The sequence below is a fragment of the Scardinius erythrophthalmus genome (assembly GCF_964197995.2).
Source record: "Scardinius erythrophthalmus genome assembly, chromosome: 5".
NCBI classification, from domain to species: Eukaryota; Metazoa; Chordata; class Actinopteri; order Cypriniformes; family Leuciscidae; genus Scardinius; species Scardinius erythrophthalmus.
This window is the reverse complement of record NC_138225.1, coordinates 34,633,103-34,655,489: the sequence shown is the minus strand read 5'-3', so window position 1 is coordinate 34,655,489 and position 22,387 is coordinate 34,633,103. Positions and strand designations below refer to the sequence as shown.

The following is a 22,387-nucleotide window of genomic DNA, read 5'->3' as shown; positions in this document are numbered from 1 at the left end:
AGTACATTCAAATTAGCCTATATAAATGCATATTTAAATGTAAATAAAAAAATTAAACCAATGTAATATTGAGGAACACTACAGTTGATATTAAAATCAAGTGTGCTTTATTATGTTTGTCAACACTTCAACGTAAGTGTATTTCTTTAAAGCATGACAAAAGTTATTAAAACGTTTATTACATGTAATACATATAATACATTTAAAATGTACTGTGAAATGTTAATGTGGCATTATTAGAAAGTACACCTTTTACATAGACATGAAAAAGTCATTAAAATGTACTAAGATTTGAGGTGCACCATGAGTGCACATTCAGTACAATTATGCATACTTCTTTTTCACAAGGGAGGAAATCCTCTATATCCTCTATATAATAAGTGAAAATCTTTTTCACTTATTATATAGAGGACATGTCATAACTCTCTTCATTATTTGGGCAGCTGAACTAGTGCTACATCGAGAATGTGTGGATCGACACTGCAAGGGTATACTAGAGGTCCTAGAAGACTGCCGGACAGACATACAGGAGTTACAGATCCAGAAAAATAAAATGACCGAAGACTTCCAAATGCAAATCTTCAGTAGAGAGAAAGATTTTACTTTTGCCACTAATTATGAAAAGTAAATACATGTATTAAAAATATATATATTGGTAATGATTTGAGCAATGTATACACAATCTACTTATTCTGGTCATTTTTATTCATAGGATAAATAAACTTTGTACCTCACTTCAAACCAACCTGGACAAACACATCAATATAATCCAGACTGTACAAAGAGACTTCAGACAAAAGATGGAGTTCAAAACGGAGGGCTTGAGGGAAGCAAATGTTCAGATAATTAGATCTTTCAAGTATGTCATTGAAATTCTCTATATAAGTCATTATCAATGTTGTGTTGTGTTGTGCAGGGAATTCGATACAAGCCCAGTGAAAATATTAACAACAATTGCTGTCTATTCCACAAGGTTGTTTTCTGAGGGGGGGAATTTCACACCCCAAGAAATTGAGGTCTTTCAGTCACATCTGGAAAGAATGGACAAGCGCATTGATTCTGCCGAGGGGGCCATGATGCAGGACATGGAAGAACAAGAATCAAAGTGTCTGGAGCAGGTTGATATTACTCATAAGTAGATTACTGTGATCATGCACTAAACAAATATTTCGACAGGAATTCACTGTGAGAATCCATTTTTACTTAGGTCAAGGATATAGTCAGGAAGTTTGAGGAAAAATTCAGTTTCCTCGCTATCGAGTTGAAGTTTCTTGCAAAAATGCAACAAATTTTTAACAACACGCGAGTCCAGATCAAAAGCGAGGTATTTTCACTATATAATTTACTCTTATTTAATTCCTTCCTTCTGTCCACTGTTCATAATCTGTTGAATTTGTATTTTCTTGTTCAGGCTTTAAAGAGTAACATGCAGAAAAAGACAATTGACAACATGTTGATCGATTTAAAGGAAATGATTGCTGAGTATGACCAACCCAGCCCTGATAAGAAGGTAAATCCTCTAATATAATATTAGATTCACATTTATGTCATTAAAGTAATGGTCTACAGAAAACAATTTGTATTGCAGATTGTAGCCATGGTGGAGATAACAAGTTTAACAAATTCTCTGATGGAGGAGCTACAGAAGAGGTGTCAGTATCTCGATTGCTTCTTGGTAGGACATTACACAGTCCAATGCTACTGGGATATTGACTTGTAATCCTTATGGACACGTATGATAATGTCTGATATATTTTTGTAGGATGCCTCTATGGCTGTCCCTCGACCACAGACTCCACTTCAGGGGGCTTTTGCAGTTGCAGCTCGCACCAGGTCCCGTATACAGGAAAAAACAGGCTGTCCAGATGGAGACAGCCTGCTCCATCCTAGCCGAATTGGAGTGTCCTTCCTGGATGATGCAGCAGTGGGGGTTATCAAAGGCCTACTCAAGTTAGTGTCCTTAAAGGGGACCGACCTATTATGCCCTTTTTCAAAGTCTTGGTTTTGTTGTTGGGGTCTACTAGAAAAGGTTTTCATGAAACTGAGAGAAAAAATCCCTTTGGAGTGGACTTTGTTTTTTGCAGACCTTCTTCATGCTCAAACAGCAACATTACACACTAATAAAAGCAAAATAGGACCTCTTTAAATTTAAAATATTAGTATCAATTCAAGTAAAATGTTCTTAACACACAGGTTGTTATCACCTAACATTGACTGCGTTTACATGCACCCGCATAATGTGATTATAATGGAATTTGCGATTAAACTTTAACTCATGTAAACGCAATACTTCAATCAAACTAATGCGATTAAGCTCATAATCATAGTAACCATATTCACATTAAACTGTGGAGTACACAACAGGCATGTAAACACCTTAATCTCATTATTACCGGTCTGACCATAGTGTGCATGTGCTCAGTTCTACACGGATGCCATGTGTTGTTCACACAACTTCATGAATGAACTCTGTGACATTATTCTGAAGTTTTCTCTTCTCCAAATCGCTAAACTCTGTCAACGCAACTCGCTGCGCAGTCTCTGCTCTGTTTCTTCATCCAGACAGTGAGAAAAACGCTACGGCAGCGTAGGCAAACTCCACATTAAGATGATAATCACGGCACTGAATAATATCCATAATGTCCATAAAAATTTATTTTGAATTTGATGCGAGTAGATTAAAACAATGGCCAGTATCATGCATACTGCATGTGGTATAACCATACTTTTTAGCGAATAATCAGAATAATGAAAATCGCAAGGTGTTAACGATTAAGACCTTACTCTGATTATTAGAAATAATCACATTATTGGTGCACATGTAAACATAGTCATTGTCCTCAGTCATCATAAGTGACTTGATTCCCCCAAAGTGATTCAAGTTTTTCATCAGTTTTTTTTTTTTGCGTAATTGGTTCTATTGTGAGCAACTATTTGCAATGCTCACTAACGGAACACATGACGTCTAAGTAAAATGAAAACTTTAAAAAATGAGGAAATAATCTACTTCTCATTATGAACATAATGGCTCTTTCCTGTGAACAGGGTAGGCAAAGCTAAAGACGAAGTCAAGGATGTAAACATTGACCCAACAGAAAGACACTCTTCAGCAGGTTGGATTTGTTCATGTGTCCTCATCATTTAATACTGTCATTGTAGTGAACTTCAGTGTTATTAGTTTGCCTTTTTATACTCATCTGTGACTGGTTTTTGTTCTTCTAAAAATTCTAAATTCTTTGCCTTCAGCAAAGTTAAACTCCCCTCTTGGATCAGGTCAGAGGTCAGGAAAGAGCGCCAGTCAGTGTGGAATAGAGACTCTGCACAGAAAGTCAGTGGAGTCAACGACCACACAGAGGTTTGACATTTGAAATATGATAAGAGAGAAAGAGATTTAGGAAATACTGTTAGAGAAGTGGCTGTCTCTTCTCTGGTGGTAATATAGTAATAAAATAATAAAATATGACTACATAGAAAATAAGCTGTTAATGTAATAATTAGCATACTTTCCATTCGGTGATCATGTAAAATAAACTTTTATGCTAAAAATATTCTAATTTAAGAAACTTTTTTTTTTAAACGATTCTGTCTGTGTCAGGAGGGTCTTCAAACCCAACCGCTTTGATAAGAAGTTCCTTATTTTTGGCTCAAAACCCGAAGAGCAGAAGGACAGGTTAGTGAATTTGTTAGCTGTTATTTTATGGTTTTATTTATTTATTTATTTATTGCCATATTAATTTCATGTTTTTTGAATATATTTGCATTTCTCAAGTGTTTCATTCAAAGCCTCAATCACCAGTATTCTGTGGAAAGCCAATGATATTCTCCTCTTGTTGGCAGAGGTACTATAAAAAATATGAGCACGGCCTATGTGTATTTAGCATTTGGTGTTAAATAAGTTGATTTTAGTGTGTAACTGAACTATATGTCCCCATCAGGAGTTCTATAAGAGGAAAGAGCGCCGCTCCATCATTCGTTCTGAGCAACTACAGGAGACATTTGATCAGTGTGCAGAGGAGATACAAAAAAGACTTCTTATCTACCAGAGTCAGTCACATGATTACCACAACAGCTGCCTCCAAGGTTACTGTAACTCTCAATTTTTTTTATTTCTTTAGAAAGTAGACCAGTTTCAATTCAGCATTCAGATATTTTGATAGTGTCACCATTGTATGATGCTGTAATACCCACTTCACATTTAAATTTCTTAAAAAGCATTTAAATTTTCTAAAAAACAAAACTGACATGCCAAACAATGAAATTATCGGTAACACTTTATTTCGATAATACACTTATATACATTCTACTAACAATAAGTAACTTTTTAAGTAGCATTTATTAGTATTAATATGGGGGGCTTGAGATCATCGCAGGAGCCCCCTCTTGAACACCGGACCTGGATCTAGCCTATGTGACATGATGACATGTATGATTTGGCAATATGGAACAGCCTGTACACTGGTCAAAATCGGGCCAACTCCCCAATTTTTTCTCGGGAGGTCGAGAGGAGCTCGTATCGTACTCGACTCATAATTCCTCACACACAATGCGAGCCGTGACCATACAAGCATCAACAATTTCTCCAGAGATAAAATAAAATCGCCTGTGTACGGCTTAACATTTTATTTTGATGGTCCACCAAAAGACATTCTCGTGACTAAGTACATTTTCAAGTGCAACTTTCAACTTATTCTACTAACCTTAACTCTAACCTAACAGTCTTCTAATACTCTGAGTGTTAGTTGACATGTAGTTGAAAATTAAAGGAACTGTATGTAGGATTGTGGCCAAAACTGGTACTGCAATCACTTTAAAAATACTGTAGAGCGGTGTATCCCCTCCCCCTCCCCCCTGACTCGAGGTTGCCAGATAAGCTGCAGGATTCAGCAGAAACGTAGGCTGCTTCAATGAGCTTCCAATGGCAAGTGACGACGAGACGTACACAGTAATGTTTTTTCTGTTAATTATGTTTATGCTTCATGAGAGATATTTTGATAAGTAACTATGTATTTAAAAAATGTACTAATTGTCATTAGTTAAATATAATCGTAAAGATTGCTGGGGCCATAATAGCTGAAGAGATAAGCGTTTTTGATTTGATATTTAATTTGATTTGATTTCTTTATTTTGAACATATAAATACAATTACAATTGAAAAAAATCGGAGAAAAAAAGGATAATAGTAAAACAAAGAAAAAAAACATATAAACAACAAAATAAAACTTCCTTATTTTTCAATACGAAAAAAAAAAATCTCGATTTAAGTACTTAAGTTTTTGGCTAACAAATAACCAAAACATTTGCCACAGCAATTATAACGTGGGACAAATTCAATATCACCAATGGCTATCACAGGGTTGTTTTCAGTCCCATTAGAAAATATTGTTAGAGTAACTAAATTACATTAGCAATGGTCATACAGGTCAACTTGCAGCATGTGTAACTTAGTCCACGATATACTGTACGAGAAGAACGAATGACGAATAATTTTTTCTGAGGTAAAGTTAGGCTTCTGTCTCAATTACGTTTCAAATTGCCATAATGGGCGTGCTAATGTTGTTTTCATCAGCGTCTCAGCATAATGACAGAGAAACGGGCTCCTATAATGCATTGCAAATGTTAGGATACGTCCATGTGAGCTAATGTTACGTTACTTTGCACGAACATGCATAACTTTGTTCGACTGTCATGAATATATGAAATGTCCATTGACATCAAGTTAGCCAAGCATAGATGAATCTTACCTGTCCTGGAGAAAATTAGCAACGTTGCGTCTGTGTTCAAATTCTTCTCCGTTTTCAGCCGTCTCCATCTTTCAAAAGCATCTCCTATACAAATTCTGGTTTTATTTCGGACTTTGTCACAACGAATTTCTGAATTATAACGAGGTCTTTTTGATTTAGAGACATTTTTATCCGACTAGAGTAGGTTAGAGCAAAGCTGGCAACCCGGATCCCGAAACACTACTGACTTCGTGATTGGTAGATAGGTGGAGGGCGGCGCGTCAGGCCAAAACACAAGATGACAACATCAACATCAGTTGAGGGCTGCAAGTCCACTTTTTAAATGACAATATCCTGGCCGGACTACTGTTGTCAGTGATATAAGTATTTGAAATGAACATGATTTCTTAATGTCTAGTGACACATCAGGGCCATTTTATGATTAATTGAAATAGATTTCTTACATACAGCTCCTTTAATGAGTTAGTTGACATGCAGTTGCAAAGTTACTTAGTTTGTTACTTAAAGTTACTTACTCATATTTCATTCTCTGGAATTATGTAGTTTATTCCTAAAATAGGGTGAAAATGTATGGCTGTTGACAGTATTTTCTGAATCAAAAAGTATCTAAAATTCCCTCTGTAAAAACCTTTTACTCTAATACGTCAACAAAATTGACCCTATGTCTTTTTAAATGTTATGTGCAATGTTAAATGCAATATTTTCGAAATATACCATACAATACCATACTGCCTTGCAATCCCTTTAATAACAATAACAATGGTCGAAATATCATGTTCAAGATCATGTTCATTCAGATTACATGACAATATGTGACAGTTTTCACTCCGTGTAGAATTTCAGGTGCAGTTGAAGGCCATTGAGGTGTTTCTGTCTAGCGTACCAGAGAAGCTTTTCTCTAAACTAAGAGATCAATACCTTGAGGAGCTGACGCAAAACATGACACAAATTCAACACCGGTTTGAACTAGTTCAGCAGCAGAGTGAACAAAAGAGGGTATGTAAATAAATGCAGAACAATGGTAAGGGCAAAGGGAAATGATCCTGTCATAACCCTCCTAAGTTCCTCTCATAAAGTCACTGTGGGAAAGAAGCCATTAAACTGTCATGATGCAATATTACTAATATTTATCTCAGATATTTGTAAAATATGATGCAAATATGCACCTCTAGCTATGTATAAAGCAGTCACCAGGTTTCTGCTGTTCTGTGGCCTGCTGTCATAGAGGGAGCACAGTGGTCAGTTGCGTGTGCGTTTGAGCCATCCGGCTTGTGAGACAGAACTGAAGCAGCTGGTGGAGGCTGAGGGCGAGAGACAGAGAGAACGAAGACAAGCCATCCACAATACCAGACAGGAAGTTCAGGTTACAGACTTACTCAGACTTTCACTCGCTGTTCTGTTTTTATTAGGTTTTTTTTAACTCATTAAATTTAAACTTGGTCTTATTTCTGGACAGGCCTGTGCCCTCAAATACGCAGAAGAATTTGTCACTGCTCTTTCCAGGTTGGCAGAGGCCTTACTCTTCCAGTTCGACAACCTCATAACCATCCATGAGGTTCAAGTGGGACGTAAGTTTATGAATTCAATTAATAGTATGGAGATGTAGATGGTGCCACAACACAGGTTTTGGTGTTGACACTTGATTCATAAGCAACATAAATTACATAATCAGTTTTTTCACACAAGTGTTGGATGAAAAAATAATACATGTTTAATATATACACAATTTTATTGCAGTGTGTTCTTGGTGTGAATGGGTCTTTCAGGCTTGTGATTAGCTAAGGACGAAAATAAGGAAATCCATTTTCCCCCTCAATTCAATATGACTAAAAATACAAAAAAAGGAAAACAATGTTCCCCCGATTCAATAGAGTCTTTATTTTGGCGTAAAATATCTATGATTATGGTTCCCTGAGAAGGTGAATGAGATACAGCGTCTTGGATCGGCACTATAGGGAACACCATCAGTGTGACCGGTGTCTAAAGCATATGTATACACACGACAATTACACTGGCCGAGGACTGTCCATGACGTCAATACCAGAGCGCCCACGTGTATAAGAGGGCACCTGCAATAGACGTCATAAACTTTTTTGTCTGAAGGAGACGTGTAGACCGTTCTTGTCCTCCAAGAAGCAGAGGCAGACATTGCACTTGCTGCAAAGTGTGATGGTGTAGCCTTTACCACAATGTCTGCAACGTCCTCTAATTTGTTCATATCTTATGACACAAACCTTTGGAAATACTCCAGTAGTGTATGAAGGGAGATGGCATCAATAGTGATATCCTGACCTGAAAAATCAGTTTTGGGACTGATAAAATCCATTTTCAGCCAGTGATACCTGTCACGGGGCATGGCCTGTGTTCTTGAATGACTTGATTTTGTTGGTCACATACAGTAACAATCAGATGGGTGGTCATTGTTCTTTTTTATAGTACTTTTGCAGTTCACAGGCATCTCCACATTCCTCTTTATCACTTGCATATGAATCCATTTTATAATACGGTCTTTCCTAGCTTGGTGGCATTGTGAAATGGAAAAAAAACACTGGTTATTTTCTATATCTCAATCATAATTATTGTAAAGAATTCACACATTCCATATAATTTACACAATTCAGTCTGGCTAGCTTATTGTGTCCTTTATTTATCATGCCAATATCACTTAGTTTCAAGCAGGAGATAAAAAAAATAGTACAATCGTTTCAGCTATTTGCTTATATCAGTGTAACAATTTCACTTGTTCTCAATAGTTATGCACGCTACAGGTCTTCAGGTGATCATGATCATAATTAAATCAAGTAATCAGTCCACAGACTCCAGTTTAACTCCATCTGCTCTTATACTCACGGGCACTCTGTGGCGTCATGGCACTTAGTGACGTCATGGACTGTCGTCGGCCAATGTAATTGCCTTGTGTATACAGTCGTGTGTATTCAGACACCGGTCCCAGAGAGACCTTGAAGCTTCCCTTTTGTTCACTCACAGATTTGTAAATGTGTCTCTTGTCAGCTGATGGTTAGAGAAAATCTTTTTAAAACCATACTTCCCATAACAATGTAACATGATTAGTTACTTTTTAAAAATAGTGCAACACGTGACTTATAAAAGCTAACATTCCCCAACACTGCTTACAATAATCATTCATTTTCTTAATTGAACCTGAATGTCTTCTTGGAAAAGCAGATGCTGAACAAAAGAGGGAGAATATCACTACTCTCATCCGCCAAGCACAAACCGGACTTTTGCTGGAAGACAAGAGCAGTACTCTGATGCAGAAGGGCAGCAGGTGTTGAAAAACCGTAGCCAAAAAAAATCTTTCAAGCAACAGTTTTTTTTTCACATATGGAAACAATTTTAATCCGTGTTATTTTAAATATTATCTGTATGCCATTTTAGTATTTATTTTTCTATATTTTCAGTTTTCATTTTAATTTTGGTTAAAGTTTATTTCAGTAATATATTTATTTTAGTTTTTGTTTTAACAGTAACAACACTGATTTAATATTTTGGGGTTTTAAAACAAGAAAATAATGATTCCATATCTAATAAAATGTAATTAATAATTCTAAATCATTAATTCTGATAGAGTTACATATAGGTCACCATGCATTAGAGGATTAACTGTTAATGGGACGTTAATTGTGAATATTAAATTCTGAATAACGTGTTGTTTTGTAGAACATGGTCAGGCATTTGTTACTTCGGATCCACTGACGACAGCACATTTCATAAACAAGCTCAGGAAACGGCCACCATCACAACTGCTAAAACCACACTAGGGCATCTTAAGACCATTGAGGTGCGAGATGCCATGCATGAGGTAAGTTCATTTAAATTAAGTTCTATTCTCGTCAAAACATGTCTGATAGAGCATGAAAATAGGTTGTAGGCACTATTGTGGATCAGCATTCAACAATAAATAAGCTTTATGCACTAGCATTTACAACAATAACATAAGCTCTTTTGGAGCTGTGAAGTGCTGATCAAATGAGGCTGTGGCAGATGCTAGCTCATCCGTTTAGAGGTCCGTGACATCATGCATTAGTAATTTGCTAGGAGCAGCCTTTTTCCTATTTTTATTTTGGTTGCATATAAAGCAGAAACACTGCTGCAGGCTTAATGTTAAAGAATATGAACATGTATAAATATAAAACAAGTGTTGTACTTGTGTGCTTGTGTTGAAGGAATAGTTCGCTTCAAAATTAAAATTCTGTCATCATTTACTCACCCTCAAGTTTTTCCAAACCTCTATGAATTTCTTTCTTCTGTTGAACACAAAAGAAGATGATTTGAAGAATGTCGGTCGGTCAATGGACCCCATTGACTTCCATAGTAGGAAAAAAAATATTATGGAAGTCAATGGGGCACATCAACTGTTTGGTTACATTCTTCAGAATATCTTCCTTTGTGTTCAACAGAAGAAAGAAATTCATGCCGGTTTGGAACCACTTGAGGGTGAGTACATGATGACAGAATTTTCTTTCTGAAGTGAACTAATCCTTTAATCTTCCCCCAGCTCTATGGGCGGAGGGTTCAGGAGGAGCTGGACAAAAGCCAGCGAGAGTGTGACACTCAGGAAAGACAGCTGAAGCAGTGGCACGACCACTGGCAGAGTCAGCTAACAACCCTCGCTTCACTCAACTCTGAATGACCATGAGACCTTTATGAACATTGACAGTCTAAGCCAAGGTATTAAACACCATCAAAGAGAGGAGGCACTACAACACATGGATTTGTCTTACAGGAACAACTGTGCTTTCACCACTCAACATTTACATACTTATCTATTCCATGTTGCCTGATTCATTTAATGATTAATATAATGGCTGTTGCTATGAATATGCAAATACAAAGTTTGTTATGATAAAAATGTTTATTCCATTTTCAGTTTCTATTGTTTAGTGTTGTGCAAGGATTAAATAAAAAGAAATTCTAAGAAATTCAACATCTCAGTTCAACAAGTCCATAAAAACAGTACAATAAAACTCCCATACAAACAGAATAATATGTAAACATAAGCTCATGATAAATTAAGCACTAAAATAGTGCTTTACAGTCCATTTGGTTTAGAGTTTTGAGATTCAGCAGCATGAATTCCCATTGTAGACATTTTCAAATTTTTATGTTTGAGTACAAGTCCCTAAAAACCGTGTTTCACAGCTCTCTTGAAATCTAAAGACACAACCAAACTGCCTTGACTTCAAAGTTAATGTCATCATAAACGTATGGAAGCTCCTGTTCTTTAAGAAACATTTTTAGCGTTTTCGTAGGAGAATATCCCAACTTTCTCTCCAGCGTAGTGCAGCAAGCTCGTCTGACATTAATGCTGGCCGGCCGTAGGTGAGAGGACTCAAGTTGTGGTAGGACACATATACTGAGCAAAGGACTGCCAAAATAACACCACCAAATGCTTTCTGTTGAGCTGGGGATCTGAGAAACAGCATGACATACAGATATGAGTATAGACGTGATTAACACTGGTGTGATACAATGATAAACATACAGGTTTTATTCAGATAGATAGATAGACAGATGTGCAAATTTCAACAGTGAACGTAAGATCTTCAGTAACTGATGATTTTTGGAATGAAATTTCATCTCTTACCTCAGTACATGGATGTACAGGTGCTCTATGACAATCGGTATCTGCAAAATCTTGAAGGTGAGTGCTGGAAGATAGTGATACAGAAACAGAGTCTTCTCCATTAGGAAGAATGGCAGGTAATTAACTGCCCAGCCTCCAAAGCAAACAACACCAGCCAAAACCAGCTGTTCCCAAGCGTCTAAAAGAGAAGAAAAAGAAACAGACTCAAAAATTAACGAGAAATAAAGCTTTAAAGGCACACTATGCAGCTTTCCGTTTTTGTCAAACAGCGACCCCTAGAGTCGCTGTGGAGTACTTGTATTTAACGTTACTGTCGTAAATAGCACTCGCGCAGAGCCGTCTCTGCACTCACGGCCTGATCCCTTCCGCCCTCTATAGAGCTGGTAAGTCCCGCCCCTTCCGCAAAACCCCGCTGGACCTCAAAGTTGAAAAACTGTCAATGCAAGTGAATGGGAGAAAATAATTATTTTCTGGTCCCGTTTGAATTTTGCCATGAATGTGAACATATGTTGTCTGTGAATTTTTTATATAACTTTTCGTGTAAAGAATGATACAATTTAGCGGGTAGAAGTTTGATACGGTTAGACTTTGTGTGAGAGCACTTTGTGGACTACAACTCTCGACGCGTTTGAAACGTCAACACCACTAGCACACGGACTAGCTCACGGATCCCGCTAAACATGGCTGTGTCTTTGGTGCACTTCACCGCCTTCTTTCAGGGAGAGGACAAAATCATTGAGGTTGGTGAAAACCACGGGTAAGTCAACTTTATGGGGTGACGTCACATAGGCGACATGTAGTCTTTCTCGTTATGTCTTTTCCACAACTGCTAGCTGAAGAATCATACCATATACTGTCAAACTCGTAACATGAAAAGTTATATAAAAAATTCATAGACAACATATGTTCACATTCATGGCACAATTCAAACGGGACCAGAAAATAATTATTTTCTCCCATTCACTTGCATTGACGGTTTTTCAACTTTGAGGTCCAGCGGGGTTTTACGGAAGGGGCGGAAGGGGCGGAAAAAGGGGCGGTATAGACTTACCAGCTCTATACCGGTACCTGTTCAATAGGATGGAAGTTGTAATGAGTGGAAATAAGGTGTGGCCCCTTTAAGAGCTGCGCGTGCCCTGTTGAACTGTCGTCGGCAGTCTGTGTTGTATGTGCACCTCGAACACCCGTATGCGGGTTATTTCAGTTTGATGCTCATTCTTATCCTACTTTTGTTTATCAAGTAAAGCTGTGGACGGTAGAACGGGTGACAGACAGTTACACGAGTTCGACTGGGGAATAAAGTGCAAGTTGTGAGATGCCAATCGCTTCCGTGAGTCTGTCTGGCCTCTGTAATAACTTCATCTGTGAGCTATCCCTATTTCTCCTCCTGACAGAACGCGTTACAAAGCGTCGGACATCGAACAGGCACAGATAACCTCTGAAGATGTCTACTAGTCCATCAAAAAGAACGATATTTACTCGAGAAAAAAGTCATATAACTATTCCAATGACTCCGAAGCTGTTCGGTTAAGGTAAAAAAGTTACTTAGTGCACCTTTAACTTCGGACATTTCCAAACAGCACACATGTAACCTTCTACAACAGACTTTGCGCTATAGACCCCCTGAGGAACAATTCCATTAATTCTTTGCTACAGAGGAAGAATTGTCTAAACTTGTTAAATCATTAAAATCAACACCATGTATGTTAGATCCTTTACCGAATAAGCTATTGACAGAGATGCTTCAAGAAGTCATTGATCCTCTTCTTAATATTATTAATTCATCATCATCATTGTCATTAGGATACATACCAAAAACCTTTAAGCTGGCTGTTATTAAACCTCTCATAAAAAATAAAAATAAAACATCTTGATCCTAGAGAATTAGTCAATTACAGGCCGATCTCAAATCACCCTTTTCTGTAAAAGAATACTAGAAAAGGCAGTATCCTCACAACAATGTTCATTCTTAGAAAGAAATGGTATCTGTGAGGATTTCCAGTCAGGATTTAAACCGTATCATAGTACTGAGACTGCTATTATTAGAGTTACAAATGATTTGCTCTTATCATCTAATCGTGGTTGTATTTCTATATTAGTGTTACTGGATCTCAGTCATGCATTTTATACCATCAACCACAACATTCTTTTAAATAGACTTGAAAATTACATTGGCATTAGTGGAATTGCATTGGCATTGTTCAAATCATACTTATCTGACCGTTATCAATTTGTAGCAGTAAACAAAGAGGTATCATATCGATCACAAGTTCAGTATGGAGTACCACAAGGCTCAGTACTAGGACCGTCATGTGGCAGTACTTCCAGGCACATACCTTGAGGAATGTCTTCAAATTTCCTCCGTCGCCTTAGCAAGTAGGTTAAAAACAGAAGACAGTACACCACCAGCACAAGGTTTGCAATAGTCCAAGTCACAAAATTCCCTATCAATTGAATTTGTGCCTGCATTAAAAATAGAAAAGATTAGACAGATTAATTCTGTTATCATTCTGTAAAACACAGACATAAAATAAAAACCAACAGAATGATGTTGACGTACATTACTTGAAGGATGAAGCCAGTATGCAATGTTAGTGTCCATTGAGATCCATTCAAGAGGTGATGAACTATATTTGTGCTCGGACTCTTCGTTCTTTACTGTCAGCATCTTCCACTGTTACTCAAACATACATTAAGTGTATTTATTCTACAACACCGGCTCTAAATGGCTTTTCTGACGATTGACATAATTAAGATCAAGATTAACATTTAATATTCACCTGCAGCTCAAGAAATTTGGCCATAAAAGTGAGGTTTCTGTTGACGTCGCCGTGAGTAGGTGACTTCAGCTCCAACTCCCTTTCCTTCTGTTCCTGACCTGTACAGATATGTGTTAAATTGAAAAAGAAGACATAAGCAATATGAAAATATTTACAGATGTTAATATTCATACTTCTGCCATAGCGATGCTCCTCCACGTTCCACATGCCACTCTGATGGTAACCTTTATGAATCTTATCCCCAACCACCTCCAGCTGTTTGAAACCCCACTCTGGCAGAGACGCTCCACTGAGCTGCAAAACATTACAAAACAGGTATAAATAACTCTCTTAAAGGAATACTCCACACAAAAATGTAAATTCTGTCACCTTCATGTCATTCCAAAAATGACTGACTTTCTTGTATGGCACATAAAAAAATATATTTTTATTGTTTTGTTCTTTTCTCAGTGAGCTGCTGTTTGGTTTCCAACATTCGGTTACACTTCAGTTTAGGGTCCAATTCTTACTATAAACTAGTTATTAGTGTTCATATTACTAGGATATTGGCTGTTTATTAGTACTTTTAAAGCACAAATTAATGCCTTATTCAGAATGACCATATTCTACATCCCTTAATTCTACCCAGTCCCTAAACTTAACAACTACCTTACTTGCTATTAAAAAGCAGTAATTAGGAGTTTATTAAGGCAAAAGTCATAGTTAATAGTGAGAATTGGACCCTCAACTAAAGTGTGACCCAACATTCTTCAAAACATCTTTTATGTTCCATGGAAGAAATAAAGTAAATTTGGACATAAGTTTAATTTAGTTTAATTGAATCCTTTTAAGGGCAGAAACAATAACTAATTAAATACCGATATGATAACACTTTACAATAAGGTTCCATTAGTTAACTATATTGGTTGACATGAACTAACAATGAAAAATACTTCTAAAGCATTTATTAAAGGTGGTATCAGTGATTTCAGGCCCAAAAATATATTCAGAGACGCGGTTTTTGACGGCATGCTTATGGGGCGGGCAGCTAGCGGATCGTTAGGAAAGATTAGATGACTGTGATAAAAATATTTTTGGGCCTGAAATCACTGATACCACCTTTAATCTTAGTTGATGTTAATTTCAACATTCAAAGCATTATTAAAATCAAAAGTGTTATTTTAATATTATTTAATGGGCCTGAGCTAACATAAACCATCAATAAACTGTTGTATTTTTCTAAACTAATGTTATCAGTGGTTAATAAATAATATCATATCAAATGTATTGCTCATTGTTAATGAATAATATATAAAGTAAATTTAAAAATATATATATGCAATTTTGTCCATGTATTTCTGCATAAATTAGTCTCAAATTTGATCAAGTTTACATTTTTCCTAAAACTGTATACTGTATTATTATGCTTAAATACTTTTGTACAACTATACAAACCTTCAGAACAGCAGAAGTGTTCACATGGACTAGTCGCACCTCTGATAAAATCGTCTTCCAGATCTCTCTATCGGATTCCCTGTTCACTACGTCCTACAGTGCAATGAACACAATGCATAACAAAACCCATTTTGAGTAAATGTGAATATTTATTATAGACCTCTGGGACTGAGATCTTACCACTCTCCATAGATTTTGTGCCGGCATAGACACATTAAAGTCAATGTATCCAGACACTTCCTGTGAGTGAGGACTCATGGGAGCTGCAACATCATGTCTTAAAAAACAAAGCACAGTCAGGTTATTGATTACTACCAATATTACAAACATTATTTTGTTTTATTATCATTGTTAATTTGTTTATTATTAATATTATAAAAATTAAAAAAATAATGTTAACAATAATAATTTAATATGAAATGAAACTTGGTGGTGGAACTGTATTACGTGTTTAGGTAGCGAGATGTCATTCCATGTAGCAGCTGAATAATATCGCCATGTCTGACAGGTCTGGGTGGGCTGCTAACCACAAGACTCTGCCTGCGGTTTCAAATTACAATACAATTAATGTAAATATTTATCTGCAGACCATATATGGATCATATGAACCATATAACCAACAGATACATACCGCCCAGGGTCTTTAATAATCCACCAGTTGTTGACGTCTTTGAAAGGATAGCAGGTCACCTGCTGCTGGTGGGAGCTACCGCGGCCATTTTCATACCTTAGATAAGCATAGATAAACGGTAAAGATCTGCATGACAATGCGGTTGTTTAGGATTACATCACCTTGAACCTGCAGCTTTGTGACTGCTGATGGCTCACCTGATTGGATAGTTAACCTTGTGGGAGTGAAGCCAACATGGAACAGGTTTACCGGACACGGTGCGGAGAGTGACCTGTGAGCCGAACGCTACATCCAAGGGCTGCCCCTGAGTGATCCGGGCTAGACCGCCCTTTATGGGAGAAATAAAGGAGATGACCACAAACACATAAACGCTCCTGTGATGAGATTCACTATTCAGGTAGGTGACTATTACACTGTGTATTTGAACAAATCTGTTTGAATACATTATGTGCACTACAGTTCAAAAATGGGGGTCAGTAAGAAATTCAAGTCACTGAGAAATCAGAATTGACCATTTTTTAGGGGATATTGCGGTATTTATCCATTTTTTTGTCATGTGCCCTCGTAATCTTTAATCAAAATATCATTCCCTCCTTCTTGCAGTGACATCTCTTCTCTGATGACGTGTTTACTTGCATGGGAGCGGGACAACCTGTCACTCATTTGAGATCACAGCAATAGCAAACCACACCGATTCAGTCAATTCCCACTGAAAAAATTAAGTCCTGCCTTACAGTTTATTTTTGTTCGTTTCACTTGGATTATACACTCACCTAAAGGATTATTAGGAACACCATACTAATACTGTGTTTGACCCCCTTTCGCCTTCAGAACTGCCTTAATTCTACGTGGCATTGATTCAACAAGGTGCTGAAAGCATTCTTTAGAAATGTTGGCCTATATTGATAGGATAGCATCTTGCAGCTGATGGAGATTTGTGGGATGCACATCCAGGGCACGAAGCTCCCGTTCCACCACATCCCAAAGATGCTCTATTGGGTTGAGATCTGGTGACTGTGGGGGCCATTTTAGTACAGTGAACTCATTGTCATGTTCAAGAAACCAATTTGAAATGATTCGAGCTTTGTGACATGGTGCATTATCCAGCTGGAAGTAGCCATCAGAGGATGGGTACATGGTGGTCATAAAGGGATGGACATGGTCAGAAACAATGCTCAGGTAGGCCATGGCATTTAAACGATGCCCAATTGGCACTAAGGGGCCTAAAGTGTGCCAAGAAAACATCCCCCACACCATTACACCACCACCACCAGCCTGCACAGTGGTAACAAGGCATGATGGATCCATGTTCTCATTCTGTTTACACCAAATTCTGTCTCTACCATCTGAATGTCTCAACAGAAATCGAGACTCATCAGACCAGGCAACATTTTTCCAGTCTTTAACGGTCCAATTTTGGTGAGCTTGTGCAAATTGTAGCCTCTTTTTCCTAATTGTAGTGGAGATGAGTGGTACCCGGTGGGGTCTTCTGCTGTTGTAGCCCATCCGTTTCAAGGTTGTGCGTGTTGTGGCTTCACAAATGCTTTGCTGCATACCTCGGTTGTAACGAGTGGTTATTTCAGTCAAAGTTGCTCTTCTATCAGCTTGAATCAGTCGGCCCATTCTCCTCTGACCTCTAGCATCAACAAGGCATTTTCGCCCACAGGACTGCCGCATACTGGATGTTTTTCCCTTTTCACACCATTCTTTGTAAACCCTAGAAATGGTTGTGCGTGAAAATCCCAGTAACTGAGCAGATTGTGAAATACTCAGACCGGCCTGTCTGGCACCAACAACCATGCCACGCTCAAAATCACCTTTCTTTCCCATTCTGACATTCAGTTTGGAGTTCAGGAGATTGTCTTGACCAGGACCACACCCCTAAATGCACTGAAACAACTGCCATGTGATTGGTTGATTAGATAATTGCATTAATGAGAAATTGAACAGGTGTTCCTAATAATCCTTTAGGTGAGTGTAGTATGTCACAATAGTGACGAAAGACTATTGCAACTTCCATTTCATAACAATTTTGTTCAGCAACAGTGCATCAGATTGATCAAATGTGACAGTAGCGCGTTTCCATTACAGATTTGTGCAAAACTTTTGCGATTTATTCTAAATGTCGAAAAAAAACTATTGCAAAATGACGGCGTTTCCATTAACCAATGTTTTGCGACTAAAACTTAATTTTTTTTCTCTCACGATGAGTCATTCCAAAAATCATGGCAACAGACGTTGGTAGGTTTATGTATATCCCAGCCACTGCACTGGCCATTATTATTAATCGAAGGAGATGTGTGTTATCCAAGCATTAATGGCAAGGAAAGACCCTTACTCCTACTTGGAGCAGCACATATCAGGTGTTTCTGGGTGTTTCTCCCTCATATCTGCTTCGAGGTCTTAATTTGTGACATTTCTTTGAGGTTTAGAATCCAGGATTCTTGTAATTCTTTTGTCTTTTATGAATTTAATAAAGATCTCGGTCTCGTATTCTGTCCAAATATACCGCACCGTCTACGTCAGGTGACCTGTAAATACGCAAAAACTGTTTCCATTGCAGTTTTGCAAAATATTTCTTTTTCAAATTGCCTGAAAAACCACCTCATGCGAGCGTAAAAACTCCCATTTATCGCAAAAAAGTTTTCGCAAAATTGACGCGTTTCCATTGGGCGTATTTTCAATTCGCAATTTCAATTTGCGCAATTTGAAGGGTAATGGAAACGCGGCTATTGAAACATCTTACCGACCCCAAACTTTCGAACGGTAGTGCACTTAATACAGGAATTTTATCTGTACCTCTAGACTTGCTTGAAAAGCACTGCTCATCATCTGGTCATGTGGTCCACTGCGATACAGCAGTGTAAGATGGACGTAGAAAAATCCAAGGTACATGATGACGGGTAACACCACAAGGGCCAGGAAGCGAACCAAAATATGGACCACAACTTTGCCCTTTGGACATAGATCGCAAAATCATAACATTGTACTCATAGTGATGTAAAACCCATAGATATTTGGTAACTATTACTCACATGGCTTAAGGTTCTATCTCCAATAAGTTGCCAGGTGTGTACAGCTGCCAGGCCTAGCAGTAACAAGTATGTGAATATACCCATGTACTTAACCCTGAAAAATAAGACAAAGAAAAAACAAATACTACTTGAATTTCATTCGCAGTTTACACTTTCTGATGAAAATGCGAGTGGTGCTTCACAAAAGTAATCTTACTGCACACACCCAATTCCATATGCACAACTGACCCCACAGATCACGAGCCAAAGCCATCTAAAAGATGAACTGGAAGAAGAGAGAACACATGACACACTTGTGACATTGAGTATGTCATCATCATTACAGCCACTGGAGGTTGACAAGACAATCCAGATCAGAGACTGAAAAATCACATTAGCCTACAATACTTACTTGCGTGCTTTGTGGAAGCGGAGGTAAGACAGTACAGCTAACAGTAGGAAAAAGATTAAAACAGACTCCAGCAGCATGAAGCGTGATTGCACAATCATGGAATTTTCTGTTAAAATGAAACAAAAGTATTTAACCTCACATTCAAGAAAAACCCTCCTCACTCAGGCAATGACTTGAAAATTCTAAGTTAAGTAGTTACCCATGAGGAGCAGCGCACTGGCCCCCAATGCTGAGAAGTGGGAATATCCCAGCTCCACCACCAGAAGATAGGCAAGTGGTATACAAAAGGATCCAGCAAGGGCCGGTATTATCCGAAGGCTCCAAACAGGAACATTACTGGTATATTCTACAATGGACCCCAATAATAATCAATAAGAGTAATGCAATTACTAAAGCCTGTGTTAATGTCTGACAGTGTAACATGTAAAAAATAAAGAGAAAGTTCAAATGTTGTCTTGACAAAGCCTTGCCTGAACACTCATGACAGTGTCATGGATTTTTTCCCTAAACCTAACTACCTGGGTCTCGTCTACTGGCGACGTCCCCACTCGGGTAGATTATTCCCTAAACTAACTATCTGTACCTGGGTCTCGTCTCCTGGCAACGTCCCCACTTGGGTACCTGGGTCTCGTCTCCTGGCGACATCCCCACCTGATATCTGAGTCTCGTCTCCTGGCGACGTCCTCACTTGGATATCTTACCTAGTCTAACTTGTTTCCTTAACTAATTCGTTTTCTAAACTAGCTTCCTACCTAAACTAGCTTCCTACCTAAACTAGCTTCCTACCTAAACTAGCTTCCTGCGCAGGAATAAATTGACAAACAGACCTGCAATTGTCCTTTAAATGCTTTAATCACGGCCAGGAGATCTTCCCGAGCAGTTCTCAGGGAATCTCTCCCAAGAAGCAAGGCCGGAGGATCTCAGACAAATTCCATTGAGAATCCCACCGAAAAACACATATACAACAGTTTTTATAGAATCAGGGTATGGCATAAATGTCAGGCTGCATTACATAATTTCCCCACTATTTGATTGGTTCTTCATATGCAAACCCCTCTGTTACTAGGTAAAGCAAACTCTTATCTTGTGATTACTTATCACAAGGTTTTAATGATGACTTAATTTGTTCTAACAGACTGTCTAGTTTCACTTCTCCCTTTTTGTTATTAATATACATAGACACATACTGTCACAAGTCACAAGTTTTTCCCCAAAGAGTTTGGACACATTAAAAGCATATGAATGTTATTCCTGCAAGAAAAACAAATGTTAGTTGATTAATTTAAGTTGATTAATTAAAATCCACCACAACAGTTTAAGACATTTATAGTGGTTCTCAACCAGGGCCCACCGGAGGGCCTCCGCATACTTACAAGGGACTTAAAATATATTTAATTATATATATTTAAAAAAAAAACTTAATAATTAATGATATAAATAGGGTTAGTGTTAGGGTTAGAGATAGAACATACAGTTTGTACAGTATAAAAAACCATTACGTCCATCAAGTCCCCATAAAACATGGAAACCTGTGTGTGTGTGTGTGTGTGTGTGTGTGTGTGTGTGTGTGTGTGTGTGTGTGTGTGTGTGTGTGTGTGTGTGTGTGTGAGAGAGAAAAAGAGTGAATAAATGCATTGAAATACAGTCAAATGTTTCACTGTTCATTTCATATTAATATCCAATGTATATGACTTTGTGTATCAATAATGATTATTTAAATGTCTTTGAAATGTAAGATATGTCAGTGCAAAGACAGCTCAATATGCATTTTAGGCTCCGAGTCTATCCACCAAGGGGCCCTGGCCCTAAAATAGTTTAATATAACTCTAATGTAAACAGTTAGTCAGAACTGGATTAGTGACAAAATCTGTACATGAACAACTGGTTGGCTTTGTCAACACAACATGAAGCTGTATAATATGATCACCTGCTCCAATTCTGTTCCAAACAAAGTTGCCATCAAATCCTCCTAAATACGCTACACAGATAAATAATACACATTAGTTAATATACATTAAGTGGTTATCTTCGTGAATGTGATTTATAAAGTATCAACAATTTTCTCACCTCCAAAAGCTAGTATCATGTGGCCAAAAGGTGGACCACTCTCATCAATAAAAAACACTTGCTTCATGTAAAGAGACAGGAACTGTCCATAATAAACTTCATCAAACCTTTAGCGGTGCACAAACATGACATACATAGGTGAATTTATTTCAATAAATAAGAATGTAAAGAAATGATTAAACGCAGACTTACACTACAGCTTTAGGAAAGTGAATGGCATATAGTCTGGTGGCGAGCGCAAGTGCTGTGACTGCCACCAGCAGCAGATTGATCTCCACTGTCACACTGATGGGCAGTTTCACACACTGCATCCTCCCTGAAAAATACATACATTCATCAAGGTAAAGCATACAGATATTACTATATACGTATTCATTTATGCTGCATCTACAATAGCAGAATCCAGCTTGGAAAATTATTTTGCATATCATGTAAATGCATTTAGTTTTTTGCCTTGATTCAGTTCGATTTACTTCTCACGAGTTTCGAAATCATAGGTCAACACGGCTGATTTCGAGTCTACATGTGCTACGGTTCTTTTCGCAAAAAAGAAGCAATGCATTCATATTCGCAAAACCTTGAATTGCTTAAAAAATGCAGCCATGCCTCTGGCACAAGCGACAGCTTTAGCCTTTACTTTAAAAACATTAAAATTGACAAATAACCCAAACATATGTAGTCTGTGTGCTAGTGTTTCCGG

The 22,387-nt window shown here is 37.7% G+C and overlaps 2 protein-coding genes across 6 annotated transcripts in view; one reads left to right on the top strand and one right to left on the bottom strand.

Moving 5' to 3' along the window:
* The window catches only part of ccdc180 (coiled-coil domain containing 180), a gene marked incomplete at its 5' end in the record, with an annotated part of 18,497 nt that extends 7,810 nt beyond the window's left edge, over positions 1–10,687 (top strand). The window contains 18 exons of the mRNA XM_081366387.1: positions 444–624; positions 713–859; positions 974–1,118; positions 1,208–1,324; positions 1,412–1,510; positions 1,589–1,675; positions 1,763–1,950; positions 3,046–3,113; positions 3,247–3,355; positions 3,596–3,670; positions 3,770–3,839; positions 3,936–4,080; positions 6,577–6,737; positions 6,967–7,104; positions 7,198–7,309; positions 8,928–9,030; positions 9,423–9,564; positions 10,261–10,687. Of these exons, the coding sequence (XP_081222513.1) occupies positions 444–624; positions 713–859; positions 974–1,118; positions 1,208–1,324; positions 1,412–1,510; positions 1,589–1,675; positions 1,763–1,950; positions 3,046–3,113; positions 3,247–3,355; positions 3,596–3,670; positions 3,770–3,839; positions 3,936–4,080; positions 6,577–6,737; positions 6,967–7,104; positions 7,198–7,309; positions 8,928–9,030; positions 9,423–9,564; positions 10,261–10,395 (2,222 nt within the window). The 3' untranslated portion in view covers positions 10,396–10,687. The remainder of the gene's footprint in view (positions 1–443; positions 625–712; positions 860–973; positions 1,119–1,207; positions 1,325–1,411; positions 1,511–1,588; positions 1,676–1,762; positions 1,951–3,045; positions 3,114–3,246; positions 3,356–3,595; positions 3,671–3,769; positions 3,840–3,935; positions 4,081–6,576; positions 6,738–6,966; positions 7,105–7,197; positions 7,310–8,927; positions 9,031–9,422; positions 9,565–10,260) is intronic.
* On the bottom strand, positions 10,601–22,387 carry pomt1 (protein-O-mannosyltransferase 1). Of its 5 annotated transcripts, none has more exons than XM_081366357.1 (20): positions 22,141–22,387; positions 21,880–22,003; positions 21,688–21,794; positions 21,548–21,598; positions 19,820–19,966; positions 19,621–19,726; positions 19,435–19,494; positions 19,230–19,323; positions 18,994–19,149; positions 16,392–16,522; positions 16,195–16,290; positions 16,011–16,103; positions 15,744–15,840; positions 15,564–15,656; positions 14,303–14,423; positions 14,130–14,227; positions 13,910–14,023; positions 13,686–13,812; positions 11,350–11,527; positions 10,601–11,174 (listed from the first exon to the last, which is right to left on the bottom strand). In XM_081366357.1, exons 2-20 carry the CDS (start codon positions 21,996–21,998, stop codon positions 11,000–11,002), a joined length of 2,163 nt encoding a protein of 720 aa, XP_081222483.1. In that variant the 5' UTR covers positions 21,999–22,003; positions 22,141–22,387; the 3' UTR covers positions 10,601–10,999. The 5 variants fall into 5 exon arrangements, with proteins under 5 accessions (XP_081222483.1, XP_081222482.1, XP_081222484.1 ...); XM_081366356.1 differs by having other exon boundaries at positions 22,161–22,368; XM_081366358.1 differs by having other exon boundaries at positions 22,265–22,349.